General features: G+C 39.1%; 1 protein-coding gene across 1 annotated transcript in view; it reads right to left on the bottom strand.

Moving 5' to 3' along the window:
* The window catches only part of LOC121521165 (trichohyalin-like), a 51,457-nt gene extending 37,837 nt beyond the window's left edge, over positions 1 to 13,620 (bottom strand). The window contains exons 1-3 of the mRNA XM_041804920.1: positions 13,227 to 13,620; positions 5,247 to 5,453; positions 1,563 to 1,610 (exon numbers count right to left, since the gene is read on the bottom strand). Of these exons, the coding sequence (XP_041660854.1) occupies positions 1,563 to 1,610; positions 5,247 to 5,453; positions 13,227 to 13,245 (274 nt within the window). The 5' untranslated portion in view covers positions 13,246 to 13,620. The remainder of the gene's footprint in view (positions 1 to 1,562; positions 1,611 to 5,246; positions 5,454 to 13,226) is intronic.
* Between the last annotated feature and the right edge of the window lie 826 nt (positions 13,621 to 14,446).

The following is a 14,446-nucleotide window of genomic DNA, read 5'->3' as shown; positions in this document are numbered from 1 at the left end:
TAGAATTTACTCTGATCATAGACTGGATAAGCAGTGGACTTAGTCCTGTTGATGATACTCATTGGTTTGTGGACTACCGAGTCAGAACAGTGGCCATGTTTGGATGTAAGGCTGGAGCTGGATACAGGCGAGAGGATAACAGAGGAATTACTTAAAAATATGAACAATTAATGTCTTTTATTTTAAGCGTATGCAGAACAGTTAAAAGGTGGTCATATCCTAAAGCATACCTTTAATTTTTTTAAACCGTAAATGGGTCCAGTAGGCCTCATTTGTTCTCATGAAGTAATTTGTTCTTAAAACCCTCTTACTCAGTTTTAAGAAGATCCTGACATTCAGTGAAGAGCTTTGCAGATGGTGGAGATGGCCTGAATAGCTCATTATTGAGAGAAAGACAGACAGAGAGTCTGTGATGTGGCCCTCCGTGTCTCTGCAGACAGGAACTGCTTTGAATAGTGGCTCAAACATACCAATACAGAGACAAGGGCTTTTTTGTACATTTGTAAATATTTAAAAGATTTTTTGTCACAGAAGGATCATTTTTCACTCTTGTGGTCCCCAAGAGATGAGGAAAAGTTTTTGCAATGTTTTTTTTTTGTTTTTTTTTTTTGTTTTTTTTTTGAGGACGTGCACAGCTGCTGCATTGAAACCGTACAGGGGATGTGTGGCAGCCATAGTTGATGGCAAGTCTTTCTCCAGCCTTGATTGGAATTTTGCTTTAATACTCGAAAATGCGTGCTTGAAAATGCAATTTTTTCAGTGACTATTTGATGGAGGACCACTTTTCTTAAAACAAAATGCTGCTCTTGTTTTTAAAAAACAAAAATAGAAATATAGAAACTATAATTGTAGGAGGAAATATCTGCAATAATTTATTTTAGTGGACCCAAATTACCTTGTAATTGTAGAGTAATTTTCAGTCATAAGGTGGTAATTATCTTGGTATTTTACAAGTGATAACACAGAAACATGGCAATATTAACAGCATATTAACCTACTAATAATGTATTGATTATTGAGTAATTCCTTATGATATCTTGGCAAATACCTGGTAATTGGGTAACCCTAAAGCCCTAGCCCTAAAAATTACTTGACATTATTCAGGAATGACTCGCTTTAATTAAGACAACCAAAATGAAGAAATTACCTGGGAATTATCAATTATACAGTTTGGTATAGCCTAAAATACCACCTAATTACCAGATAATGTTTAACCAGATATTCATTTAAACATTCTACAAAGAAATGACATGAAATACTTATCTTTTCCCCTAAGGTGATGCAGAGACATAAATAAATCTACGCTAAACATGCTAAAAACACTGCAGGAATACCTCGTCTACACAAACTATTTATAAAATCACATTAATCTGAATTAAAACTATCTTTATGAAACATTTAGACAGTAACACATGTAAAGCAGCTTCTACAGACATTGCTGAAAGCCTCTTTAACATTGATAGCTAACATTAGCACTCAATGTTAGCAGATTAGTGGTTTTTATCAGCGACATTAGCTGCAGCTACTGCTCTGAGCGGTTAGTGGCAGATAAGGTGTCTTGCCTCTACGACCTGAGTCCCTGAAAACCTTCCTGACAGGAGGAGCACGACCTGGTTGGATGAGAAACACAGTGAGCAAAGAGATCCAGCATGGAGGCGGAGGAGGAAAAAGAGGAGAGGAAGTGGAAGTGTTTGTGTTCACACTGTGATGAAGATGAAGCTGTAGCTTGCAGTCTACTGCATGCTAAAGGGGAATTTTAAGAATTCTGTGTCAGGAAGGATGAAAAATGAGTTGATCAGTGTCAGTACTTGATGTTTTCCCAGATTAAACTGTAAATATACAAACCCAAATTCCAACAAACTTGGGACGTTGAGCAAAATTGGAATAAAAGACTACAGTGATTTCCTGTATTCAAATGAATACATTACAAAGACAAGATGCTTAATGTTCCAACTGATACATTTTTTTTTTTTTTAATATTCACACTTTCTAAATTTGATGCTCGCAAAAAGTTGGGACAGGGGCCAGAAAAGGCTGTGAAAGATGTGGAATGCTCAAAAAACCACGGGGAACATTCTCAGGTATGTTGGTTAATTGGTAGCAGGTGATGATAGCATGACTGGGTATAAAAGGAGCTCTATTGAAAGGCTCAGTCACTTACAAGGACAAAAACCAAAGCTGAATGTCCAAGACCGTTGACCCCTCAGCCAGCACTACACTAAAAACCAGCATCATTCTGTGATGGTAGTACAATGTGGGCTCACAAACACTTTAGAAAACCATTGTCAGTTCATGCAGTACGCCACTGCATCTACAAAATAGGTAAAGACTCTAGCACCAAGGCCAAGGCATAGCCTATATCAACAACATCCAGAAGCTCTGCCCACTTCTCTGGGCCCCAGCTCTTCTGAGATGGACTAACCTAAAGTGGAAAAGTGTGCTGTGGTCTGATGAGTCCACATTTCAAATCATTTTAGGAACTAATGGCTGTTGAGTCCTCCAGGCTGAAGATGAAAGGGACCATCCAGAATTCTATCAACACAAAGTTCAAAAGCCATCATCTGTGATGGTGTGAGGGTGTATTAGTGCCTGTGGCTTGGGTCACTAGCAAATCTGTGAAGGCACCTTTAATACTAAGAGGTACATAGAGGTGTTTAACATCCATATTCTTCCATCCAGACGTCTTTTTTTAAGGATGTCCCTGCTTATTTCAGCAGGACAACACCAAACCACATTCTGCACAAGTTGCAACAACATGGCTGCGCAGGAAAAGAGGGCCGGTACAACAGCGGCTGCACGCAGTCCAGACCTGTCTCTCAGAGAAAATTTGTGACACATTATGAAGCTAGCTCAAAATATAACAGAGAGCCAACACTGATGGACAGCTTAAGATGTGCATCAAGCAAGAATGGAAATGAATTCCACATTCACAACTTCAACAAGGCAGTGTTCATCTTTCAGATGCTGACTCCTGACTTCGAATATCATTTTTGTTCACATTTTACTCAACATCCCAACTTTTTTAGAGGTTTCAGGTTTGTAAAAGATGTAAATACTGCACTCTTGATGAAATGTCTTCACTCCTATGTTTTCTTTTTTTTACAGGATTATTCCACTTACTTGCATGACTTTCTATAATCTAAAGTGAGTTAAAAGAAGGATAAGAGACGGGGTTTCTCCCGTTGTTCATGTTAGGGTTAGAAAATTGAGTAGAGTAAAAAACGACGGATGTGAATGAGCATTTTTTTGTTTTAACGCTGTGAGGAGAAACAGAACCAATGCTTGCAACTTAGTTATATCACTGTTAAAGAGAGAAACATATCAATTAGTACATTTTTATATCAGACCATTTTAGTGTGTTGTTTCAAAACATTAAAACAAGAAATCACACTTAACTGAGGAAAAAGAGGAATGCAAGCATAAAATATCTGATGAGACATATGATTTGCATATAAAGCAAAGTTTACATAAAAAGGAGGAATAGGGATAAAAACAAAAACAGAATCTTAACCCACAAGGAACAGGATATCTGCTTCCCCTCTTAAACTGGATGCACACTAAAGGATTTTCAACCCTTTAGAGACTATGATCATAAGCTATATGATGGTTTTAACAGATTTTTAACATTATAATCCTCTAAGGAACTAAAGAACATTGTACAGTCATTTGGGGCAAGCCTACTTTCTGCTATCTTGAAGGGGCGTTATCCAGAGGCAAAGAACTCACCCTCTTCGATGTTTTACCCTTTAATTGATTTTATAAATCAATCATGGTCAAGATAATTGACATTTTTGACACACAAAATAACTCTTTAATGTCAAAGTGAAAACAGATTTCTACAAAGTAATGTCAAACAAAAATATGTAAGGTAATGTAAGTGACTGCATAAATATTCATCCCCTTTAATGTGAATGACCTAATTCAGCAGAAGTCCAGCCAATCTGTGCTAGTAGTCTCACAGTTAGTGAAATGGGGATCAGCTGAGTGCAGTGATTGTGTCTCAAGTGATTGTAGTATAAGACACCAGTATCTGGAAGGTCCAGTCACTGGTTAATCAGTATCCTTGGCTACCATTACACCATGAAGACAAAAGAACACTCCAAGCAACTCACAGAAAAGATTATTGAAAAGTATAAGTGAGGGGATGGATCCAAATAAATCCAAGGCACTAAACATCCCCCTGAATCCATCATGAAGAAATGAAAGGAATATGGCACATGTGTAAATCTGCCTATAGTGAGAGAGGCCACCAAGACACCTATGACTACTCTGAAGGAGATGCAAGCTTCAGCAGCTGAGATGGGAGAGACCCTGCATACAACAACTGTTGGCCGGGTTCTTCACCAGTCAAAGCTTTATGAGAAAAGAGAAAGCCACTGTTGAAGAAAACTCAGATTCAATCTGGACTAGAGTTCACCAAAAGGCGCACAGGAGACTCCATGGTCAAGTGGAAGAAAGTTCTTTGGTCTGATGAGGCCAAAGTGGAGTTTTGCAGCCCACTGCACATCAGTACAAACACACCAACCCCTACTGTGAAGCACTGTGGTGGCAGCATCATGCCGTGGGCATGCTTTTCAGCAGCCGGACCTGGAAAGCTTGTAAAGGTAGAGGGTAAAATGAATGAATGCGGAAAAATATAGGAAATCCCTGGAGGTCAATCTTATTCAGTCCAGCAAGACAATGACCCGAAACATACTGCGAAAGCTGCGCAGAGATGGTTTAAAGTCAACAAGGTGAATGTTATGGAGTGCCCGAGTCAAAGCCCAGACCTCAATCCAATAAAGAATTTGTGGCTGGACTTGAAAAGGGCTGTTCACGCCTGATCACAGAGCAACCTGAGGGAACTTGAGCAGTTTTGCAAAGAAAAATGGAGTAAAATTACAGTGTCCAGATGTGCAAGCCTGATTGAGACCTAACCACACAGACTCAGTGCTGTGATTACAGCTAAAAGTGAATCTACTAAATACTGACTGAAGGGGAATAATATCTATGCAATCTCTTATTTTAAATTACATAATTTAATTTAATTGACATTACTTGTTAAAAAAAAAAATCACTTTGACATTAAAGAGGCTTTTTTGCAACTTTTTGTCAAAAATCTAAATTATATTGATTCACAAAATCGTTGAAAGGGTAAAACATCCAAGGAGGCCCAAATTGGAGCCCACGTTTATTATTCTAACATGAGCACCACGGAGGGGGTGTTGGGCAGAATTGCTAATGAACAACAGACAACCTTTCCTTACCTGAAATAGTCTTGTAGTCCGTCAGATCAAACAAGATGATAAAAACACAAGACCATGTAACAATGAGAGCCAGAACCAAGATCCAGGCCAGAGGGGAGCTGAAGGTGGAGTGGAGATTATCTGAGAAAGTTTTCTTTGCTCGCATAGGCGGTGAACCAGCGTCTCCATTTTTACCTTCAATGACCATTGTGGTGGTCGACGACCGAGCTGTGCAGAAGAAACATTGGGTCAGATGGCAATATGGATAAATATGCCCCTCTTTATACTGTTCCCTAATCTTCAATAATCTAGGATGATCAATTATTCTCCTCAACAGGCTATGGCATAGACATTAGTCTGGATTAGAAGATGTCCCAAACACTCACAGTCTATTACTGTCACACAATGAGCAAGACGGTCACGTAAAATAGTTTGAAGGTTTTTGTTCTATTATTGTGTTGTACATTCACGAGTTTCACAAGTTACACAAGGCTGTTTGTTTATGGTCTATAAGATTTGAGTTTTTTCCTCAAAATGTTTACTTTTTAAAAAATAATGATATTTCAACTTTATTTCTGAAAGTTCGACATTATCCCTGAAATTTAGACTTTTTCTAAACATGCAATTTTAATGTTGAAAAAGTATGTCAACATATGTTCTCAAAATTTCAACTTTATGCTTGACATGAAACATGACACACAGACATGTAAAATGCTGGCTGGTTTTGTTTCCATACCAATGAAAGAGAAGAACTAGATGGACAACTTAAACCTAATTCCCCCCTTGGGATTTCCCAAAAAACAAACTGTTGTTTTTTAAACCTGAGTGATTTATATTCCAGACTTTACAGTAGGATTAATTTACCTTATCTGATTTAACAACTAACACTAAAGTATCCTACAGATGTTTATCACATGCGGGTAATTAGCCACAGATTGTGCCTCTCATGATTTAACATACATTAGTTAGCCATGTTTTTTTTTCAGTTAATGCTTGGAAAACTCCTAAGCTTTGTAAAAACAATCTGCAAATTTTCTCATTTTAAGACTCTGAAGATCTACATGATTATTACATTTTACTCTGTAAATTTAGTGGAAGTTCAAATCTGCTCCCAAAGATTTCTGTTAGCTGTCATTAGCAAGTGGATACCAACTGTTATTAGAGAGTGGATATCCAGAAACAAGACTGAAACGTAAGTAAGAGTTTAAAATATTTCTTAGTTTAAAATATTTTCACCTATCTTTCACAAGAACTAATACTTACCTCTGCAACTCCAAGGTACTTGTAACTGAAAGGGAAAAAACTAGCTATTAGCTGCCCTCTGTATCTAAGCTAGTGCTGCAAAATCATCACTCAGAGGAGAAGCAACTTAAGAATTTGCTGGGATTGAAGTCAAGTAATTGCCGTTGGTTGTTTTTATATAATGAGAACAAAAATCTTACCTTAGAGATGCTTGTTTCCCTTCCTCCATTGCTTTAAACTTTTAAGTTAGCTTAAATTGTTTGAAAAGCTTCAGCTGTCATGTTTTGTTGCTGTATTTCAACTGACATTTACAGGCAAGCCACCGTTTTATCTAAATAGTAAATCTTCTGCCTTCTTCTGAAATACCAGCATAACTGACTCATCCCTATGTAGCCTGCTGGTGAATTGAGTTTATGTTTTTACTGATAGCTGAGCAAACTGCTAAAGGCTAGCATGCTACTAAGTGAGCTAACTGTGCTTGCTGTTTTATGCTTATGGTTACTTTAGGTTAATATTTACCTGATTAATTGATGTTTTGTATCATTTTTAATGATGTTAAGTGAATTTCTGGGTAATTATATGAACCAAAAGGCACAGCGTTGCTAATTTAATCACAAACTGGCACGTATTTTTAGTGAGTCCATTCATAACTGCAACTTGTTACAAAAGCTACTGCTTGCTATCGTTTTCAACAGTCCAATGTATAATTCAAAATACACTAAGATATTAAAATATGTATCAGAAATACATTAAAATTTGTATGCAGTTGTCTGGGGGAAGACTAAACCAATCAAAAAAATTAGACGTTCAAAAAGTCTGAAACCCTGCAGTAGTCGCTACATTTGAGCATTATTCTTATTCCTAGCATGAAATGTGGGCGTCACTTCTGGGTCCTTCCATCAGACCAGGACTTCGCATTGTAAGATGCTACCCCTGGTTATTAGAGCGATTCTGGGATTAGAATATTTAAATGTCAGTTGTTATCCTCAAACAGGATATTATCCTTCCTTTAACTTCTACTGGAGAGGGCAAAATTAGGAAATTACCCTGGGGCACATTAAGCTATCTCTTTTAGCTTCATATCAGTAGTTGCATTGTCATAAGGATGATTGCATTTTGTTGAAATAGTTAGGACAGACACAGTCTTATGCCTCACAGAAGATGTGGAGTCCAGTCAAAGCTTTAACATTTCTCTCTTTAGTTTGTGGATTTTCTGAAATTCTTATTTCACCAACTCAGCCCTATTTAAATGTGTAAACTTTTGTCATTTATTTATTAATACATTTGCATCTATAGTAGACCCCCCAAAGAATAAGGCAGCTAGCAACACCAACAGTTTTCTGTTGTACTTTAAAAGACTCCGCTGCATATCTCTACACATTAAAGTCACAAAATATCACCTTTTAGGGTAAAGATATATAAGTTACTTCTTTTAAAAGTAGGTCCAGTATGATCAAAATGTATTACTGACAATGTGCTCAACAATTTTAATACTAACCTAGTCTTGCCTAGCAGTGCAATTTTTTTGTTTTGTTAACTTCTTAGCAGCTCAGTCCTTTAAACACTGTTTTTCAGAAGTGCACCATTCTATCATTTACAATTTTTAATAAAATACACGATAATTGATTATCTGTGTCATGTAGAACCAGCTGCTGTGTACTTGTAATGTCACAGTGGGCGTGTTGGGAAAGCTCCGGCCACCTGTTGACTCTCTTCAGCTGACTGTTGGCAGCTACTGTAGGTTACTCTGTTACTGCTGACTCAAACAGCTTAGCGGCTCTCCAAACACACAACACACACAACTCTGACTAACGTCATTGCTTTGATTCCAGGTCAGTTCAAAATAAGAGCGACCAGACATGAAACCTCTCAGAGGCTGGCGTGGGACCATTGTCATGGTGTTTACAACTGTCAGAGTAAGTACTTCAAGTGTCCTGAATCAAAAGTTCTGAAGCATTGTAGGGAGTTATCTGGAGTACTAAAAACTAACAGGAATAAAATAGAAAAACTGTTGAACTATTGTGTACATTTTGACCATTGCATTTATAATATAAAATAGCACAGGTTAAAGAACCATGCACACTTACCCAAGGCACTATAAAAATACTTGAAGTCGTGGGTTTAAAGTCACTGATCCTTATTGCATGTGCATTCACAAGAGGCTTACTGATGATATAAACATTTCGAACACCATCAAACATTGTTATCTAACCTCTGAATTCAACAGTGCTATGTCACAGGAAAAAAATAGAACAAGACACCATAATCTATGGGGAATAAAAAATGTATACTGACTGGTAGACTGGAGCTGCCCAGGATAATTACAGTCATTAAAAAGCTGGATTTTTACTTCTGCCTTCACTCCACACCTATCCCTCTGCTAGGTCAAAGCCAGAGCTGCACAATAAATCACAATATAGCATTATCACTCAGGATGCATCGATACCAAGGCTGTGTAATTATTAAAAACAATGCCAGTTCTGTACTCCATGTCATTATGATGAGCAAACAGAGCAATCAGGGGAGAAGGGTCTTACTAAGAGAGGTGATCAAGAACATGATGGTCACTCTGACTGAGCTCTAGAGATCCTGTGTGGAGATGGGACAAAGTTCTAGAAGGGCAAGTTTCACTGTAGTCCTCCAACTATGTGGGCTTATGGCAAAGTGGCTATACAGGAGCCTCTCCTCAGTGCAAAGCACATGAAAGCTCCCTTGGCTTTCATGGTCTATCCACTAATGGCAGCGTACACTATAAGGACAGAAATGTTTGGACAGCTGACCTTATACCAACAGTGACAGGACTGCAATGACATTGCATTCAAATACATGCACTTTAATATGGAGTCGTCCTCCTTTTGCAGCTCTAACAGCCTCCACTGTTCTTGGAAGGCGCTCCATAGGATTTTGGAGTGTTTCTGTGGGAATTTGTACCCATTCATTCTGCAGAGCATTTATGAGGTCAGACACTGATGTTGGACTAGAAGTGTTGGCTATTCCAGTTCATCCCAAACGCACTCGGTGGGGTTGAGGTCAGGGTTCTGTTAAGACCACTTAAGTTCTTCCACAATGAACTCATCAAACCCTGTCTTTAAAGTCCTTGTTTGGTGCACTGGGGAGAAGTCATGTTTGAACTGATAGCTTCAATTCATCTAGGTACTCTGCCCAAATGATGCTAGCCCCCAAAAAAATGTTTCATCAAAATGAATAGAGATAAATGGTATAAAATATGGAAACCAAACAGTTTACTAGTTGTGAAGGCCCACATCCTATAGCAAGTGAATTATGCATTAAAACATTACATTTCAAAGTAATGATTGTCATCTTAAAATAATTTAACAAAAAAGTTTGAGTTGAATATGAGCGTCTGCTCAGAATCTCTCAGTCAAACTGGATAAACTACCCCATCATGAATTCGAGATGCCATTACATACCTTATATATGTATTGTAACTATGTGAAATGACTTGATTTTTAACCTTCAAAACGCCATTTATATGCTGGTGAATGTGTGAGAAATCTGTTTATAGATAAGCAGACTGCAGCTCCTGTTGTTATAGAGCAATCGCTAGCTTAAAGTCAGTAGAAACATACTAACAGTCTGACCACTATAATCCTATTTCATTTCAGCCTAAATACACAAAGCTCTTTTTCTTTACTCTCCTATGTCAATTGAGGATAAAAAAAAAAAAAACATGGTAGATCATGGCTCATTAACTGTTTGATGCTCAGAATGCATGTGTTACTGCCATTCAAACACAAGGCTTGTTTTCCTCCAAAAAGGGGGCGCTGCAAACTGTCGTATTGCAAAGGTGGCATCCATCACAGTACCAGGTGTGAAGTCAGTGAGCTCTTCAGAACGACCCATTTAGTATCACAGATGTTAGGAAATGGAAACGGCTAAATGATTGATTTTACACACCTGTGGCAATGGGTCTGATTGAAAAAAACACCTGTTTATCATGTTGGTCAGTGCACAGTCCAACCAGCTGTACATTCTAATGATACAGGTATGAAATTAAGTTGAAAACATCAAGCCAGTATGAAACCTTGTGTACAGGGTGTATTGAAAATTCAGCACTAAGATTGCTGTGAAATACAAAATCTCGGATCAGGTGTCAAAATGACAGTTCCAGTTCCAACTTTCTAGAAGTTATCACTGGCTTTTAAACATGAATAACTCATAAATCTTTCCATCCCCCCTCACTTTGTAGACCTCCGTGTTTTAGAGTCGACTCTACATGGTTTTGACCAACCATCCCTGCATGATTCCTCCTTTTATGGCTGACCTGTCTGTGCACTGGGGATGACTTTTCTGTTGTTACTCTCACTGAGTATCCATGGCAGCTCGGCTCAGAGGAGTCATCTGGGGCCAGTTGTTGCCCATTCAGTCAGAAAACAGAGAAGCATAGTCATAACGTTTACTTAATAAGTGCACGGAGCTGAGCTAAGAGCAGCAGAGACCTTTAGCATGCGGCTGGTTGAACAGGTTTGGAGCTTGATTTAAGCTGCTGTTTGTTTTTTAAACTGCATGAGTGGCTGGCACTTGCTGGACAATGATCATTGTGCATCCTGATGTAATTATAACATTCAGACTTCTCCAGAGCAGTTATCCATGTGAGGGAATGGAAAACAGGCAGAGGTAATACATCTTCACAGTTAAGTTTAGGAAAACAGTCACTGATATTGTGTCTGAATTAAGAGAAAATATTGCTGATTTATTAACAGGTCGAACTAATGGAGAGTACAATGTTTGCACTCATTTCTACAAGATTTCAGCAGTTTAATGTCAAACATTTTGGTTGGTGTGGTCTTTGTTAAACAGAAATCAACTGGTTTCACACAAACTCGACTATTTCACAGCTAAGTACACAAAAAACCATTGGGCTTGTAAAGCGACCAAACTGTCAGAAATCTAGAAATGCCTCAATCGATCATCATTGGCTGATTTTAAGCACAAAATGTGACCAGTAGATCAGACTTTACTACAAGAAAACACAAAATTCATGCAAATTCAGTAGAACTGCCTACCTGTTTTGAATTCAGGTGTTTCAATCAGACCTGTTGCCACAGGTGTATAAAGTCAAGCACCCAGCCATGCTGACTCTATTTGCTATCATTTGTGAAACTAAATAGATCGTTCTGAAGAGCTCAGTGACTTCAAGCGTGTACTGTCATGGATGCCACTTTTGCAAAAAGATGGTTTGTGAAATTTCATCCCTGCTGGATATTCCACAGTGAAACATAAGTGACATTAGAAAGTGGAAGCGTTCAGGAACAACAGCAACTCAGCCATGATACAGAAGACCATGTAAAATCAAAGAGCAGGATCAACAACTGCGTAAAAGTCACCAACGCAAAATTAATTATACTGCATGTAAGCCTCACATCACCAAGTCCAATGCCAAGCTGGATGGAGTGGTGTAAAGCACAGCGAAACTGGACTGGAGCAGTAGAAACATGCTCTTTGGAGTGACAGATCATGCTGCTTTGTTTGGCAGTCAGATGGGCGGGTCTGAGTTCGGAGGATGTCTGGAGAACTTCACCTGTCTGACTGCACTGTGCCAGCTGTGAAGTTTGCTGGAGGACAGATAATGCTATGGGGCTGTTTTTCAGGGTTTGGGCTATTCCTCTTATCTCCAGTGAAGGTCAATCTTAATCCTTCGCCACACCAAGACGTTTAGGGCATAGCTATGCTTCCAACTTTGTAACAACAGTTTGGGAAAGGCCCTTTTCTATTCCAACGTTTCACCCAGAAAGGCCTGAGGCTAGCATTGTTTGGGCAAAGTACCCAGATGAGTTGAAGCTACCATTTCCAACATGATTATGCCTCGGTGCACAAAGCAAGGGCTTTAATGACAGAACCCTGATCTCAACGTCATTGAGTGCTTTTGGGATGAAATGGAAGAGATTGCGAGCCAGGCCTTCTCGTCCAGTATCAGTGCCTGACCTCATAAATGCTCTACAGAATGAATGGGCACAAGTTCCCACAGAAACACTCCAAAATCTTGTGGAAAGCCTTCCAAGAACAGTGGAGGCTGTTTTAGCTGCAAGGGGGGCAACTCCACAATGTCATTGTGATACTAGGCGATAATCACTTATGAGCACTCACAAGTTTCATCACAAGATCATGTTGTTCTTGGTTAAAAGTTCCTTCCATGCCTTCAAATTCTCCAAAAATATTATTACCACCAGGTAGCTTTTCCAGAGATTTCCTAAACTGCAAAGTTCTGATGAACTCTTTGAAATGTGATTGAAATTAAAAGATAGTAAACATATTTAAATCTTAAGAAATAAAATTATCAGTGTTTGTTATGATCTGGAAGAAATGCACATTATCCGGAGAAGTCTAATCCTTATCCTGATCACTTAATTGAAGCCTAAGGTGCTATACAGGTTGATAAGTTTTCTAGTTAAGTCAAAGGTGGGCAGAGCTTTAATGGCACAAAAACACTGCTCTCTAGGACCATTATGTTTCTTTGTTGTGTGAACATTGTCCATTGAAATCCATTAAAACAACAGTATGAGCAACAGGAGGTCCTGTGTTGATGCTGATTGATCCTTTGCACAGCTCTGCAGGTGTCATAGGGGCCCTGTACAAATAGCCGCTACATGATAGCAGCATATTTTTAGATACTTCCAATCATGAAATTTCCCAACACACCAGACAGCAGCAGAGGGAACCAAAACAAGCCTTTAAATAGCTTTGTATATATGGTAAAACAATGTTTTTAATTGATTAACGATATGATGGATTCTTTACCTTCAACTGCTTCGGTCATTGTTTGGAAATCAAACTTAAATCCTTATCGCTGGTTAAGTTCCCATAAAAAGAAAAAATTATAATAGACTCCTCTGTGCAATTTAATCCCAGCGTTTAATTCCAATCCAGCCGCGTCACATGAATGGCTGGTGCTGATATGAGTCCACCAGTGGTAACACTACTCTTTTTTTTCCACTAAAATCTGAACTTTTCTGATCCAGAATCTTTCTATGGGTCCGAATGTGTGCGAGGTGGTCCAGAGAGCTGACTTCCGCTGTGGTGGATGAGGCTGGGGAGACGGACAGAGACCAAATTTAAGTGTCTTTGCCCTTTGCCTGGTCGAGGCTAGGGTTGACGATAGAGCAGCCGGACCCCCCTCCTCTGCCCGCTCTGACAGAATTAGATTGAGCACAGGGACTGACGGACTGACGGAAGGGAAAGAGATTGGGAGAGAGAGCTTTGAGGTAACTTTATCTCGCAGGCCAATGTTGCTGCTGGAGTCACGTGATTACAGTATGGACACATGCTTGTAGAAATCAATCAAATATAAATCAAAATCTATCAACAAGTCTTGTTTGTTTGAGCTGTTCTGGATATGTGTGAGTAAATGTTTAACTAATTAGGAAATGTTACATTCATGCCATGTTTCTGCACCCCAGGCCCTGAGTTATTCTTAGAGCGGCCCGCTGCTGCTGGTGTTCTGCTTCGCCTTTTTAGGCCAGAGGCGTGACCTTAACACCACATCCCCCAGCCCCCCCCTTGTGTCAACTAATCCCCCTCCTCCAGACCTCAGAGAGCTGTCATCAAGAAGGGAGACAGAGAGAGGTAGGATCAGAACAAGTAAGAAGCTCCATATTAAATCAAGAGTGGGACAGGACTCCAGGTTGTTCCAAAAGACTTCATATTAAGATGGACAAATCTGCAGCCGCCTGGATGTGAAGCCAGAATATTTTTGCTCCCCTTGCTGACTGGCTGTAGTATAGATCATAAATCCTGCTGAATAGTGGGCAGTTAACCAGTATTAACACAATCACTGCTAAAATTTCTGCAATGGAATGGATTTTTGCCACAGTTGTCACCCGTTTAAACACGTGTTGTGTTACAGTGCATTAACAAGGCATAATCAATGCCAGCATTAGTGTAGCATAGTGATATGTGACAGACAACAGCTTAAGCTGGGAATACACTACGCAGCTTTCACCAACTTTACAGATTTTAAA

The sequence above is a fragment of the Cheilinus undulatus genome, linkage group 14, assembly GCF_018320785.1.
Source record: "Cheilinus undulatus linkage group 14, ASM1832078v1, whole genome shotgun sequence".
NCBI lineage: Eukaryota > Metazoa > Chordata > Actinopteri > Labriformes > Labridae > Cheilinus > Cheilinus undulatus.
The sequence above is the reverse complement of the archived record's forward strand: the minus strand, read 5'-3'. Positions and strand labels throughout refer to the sequence as shown.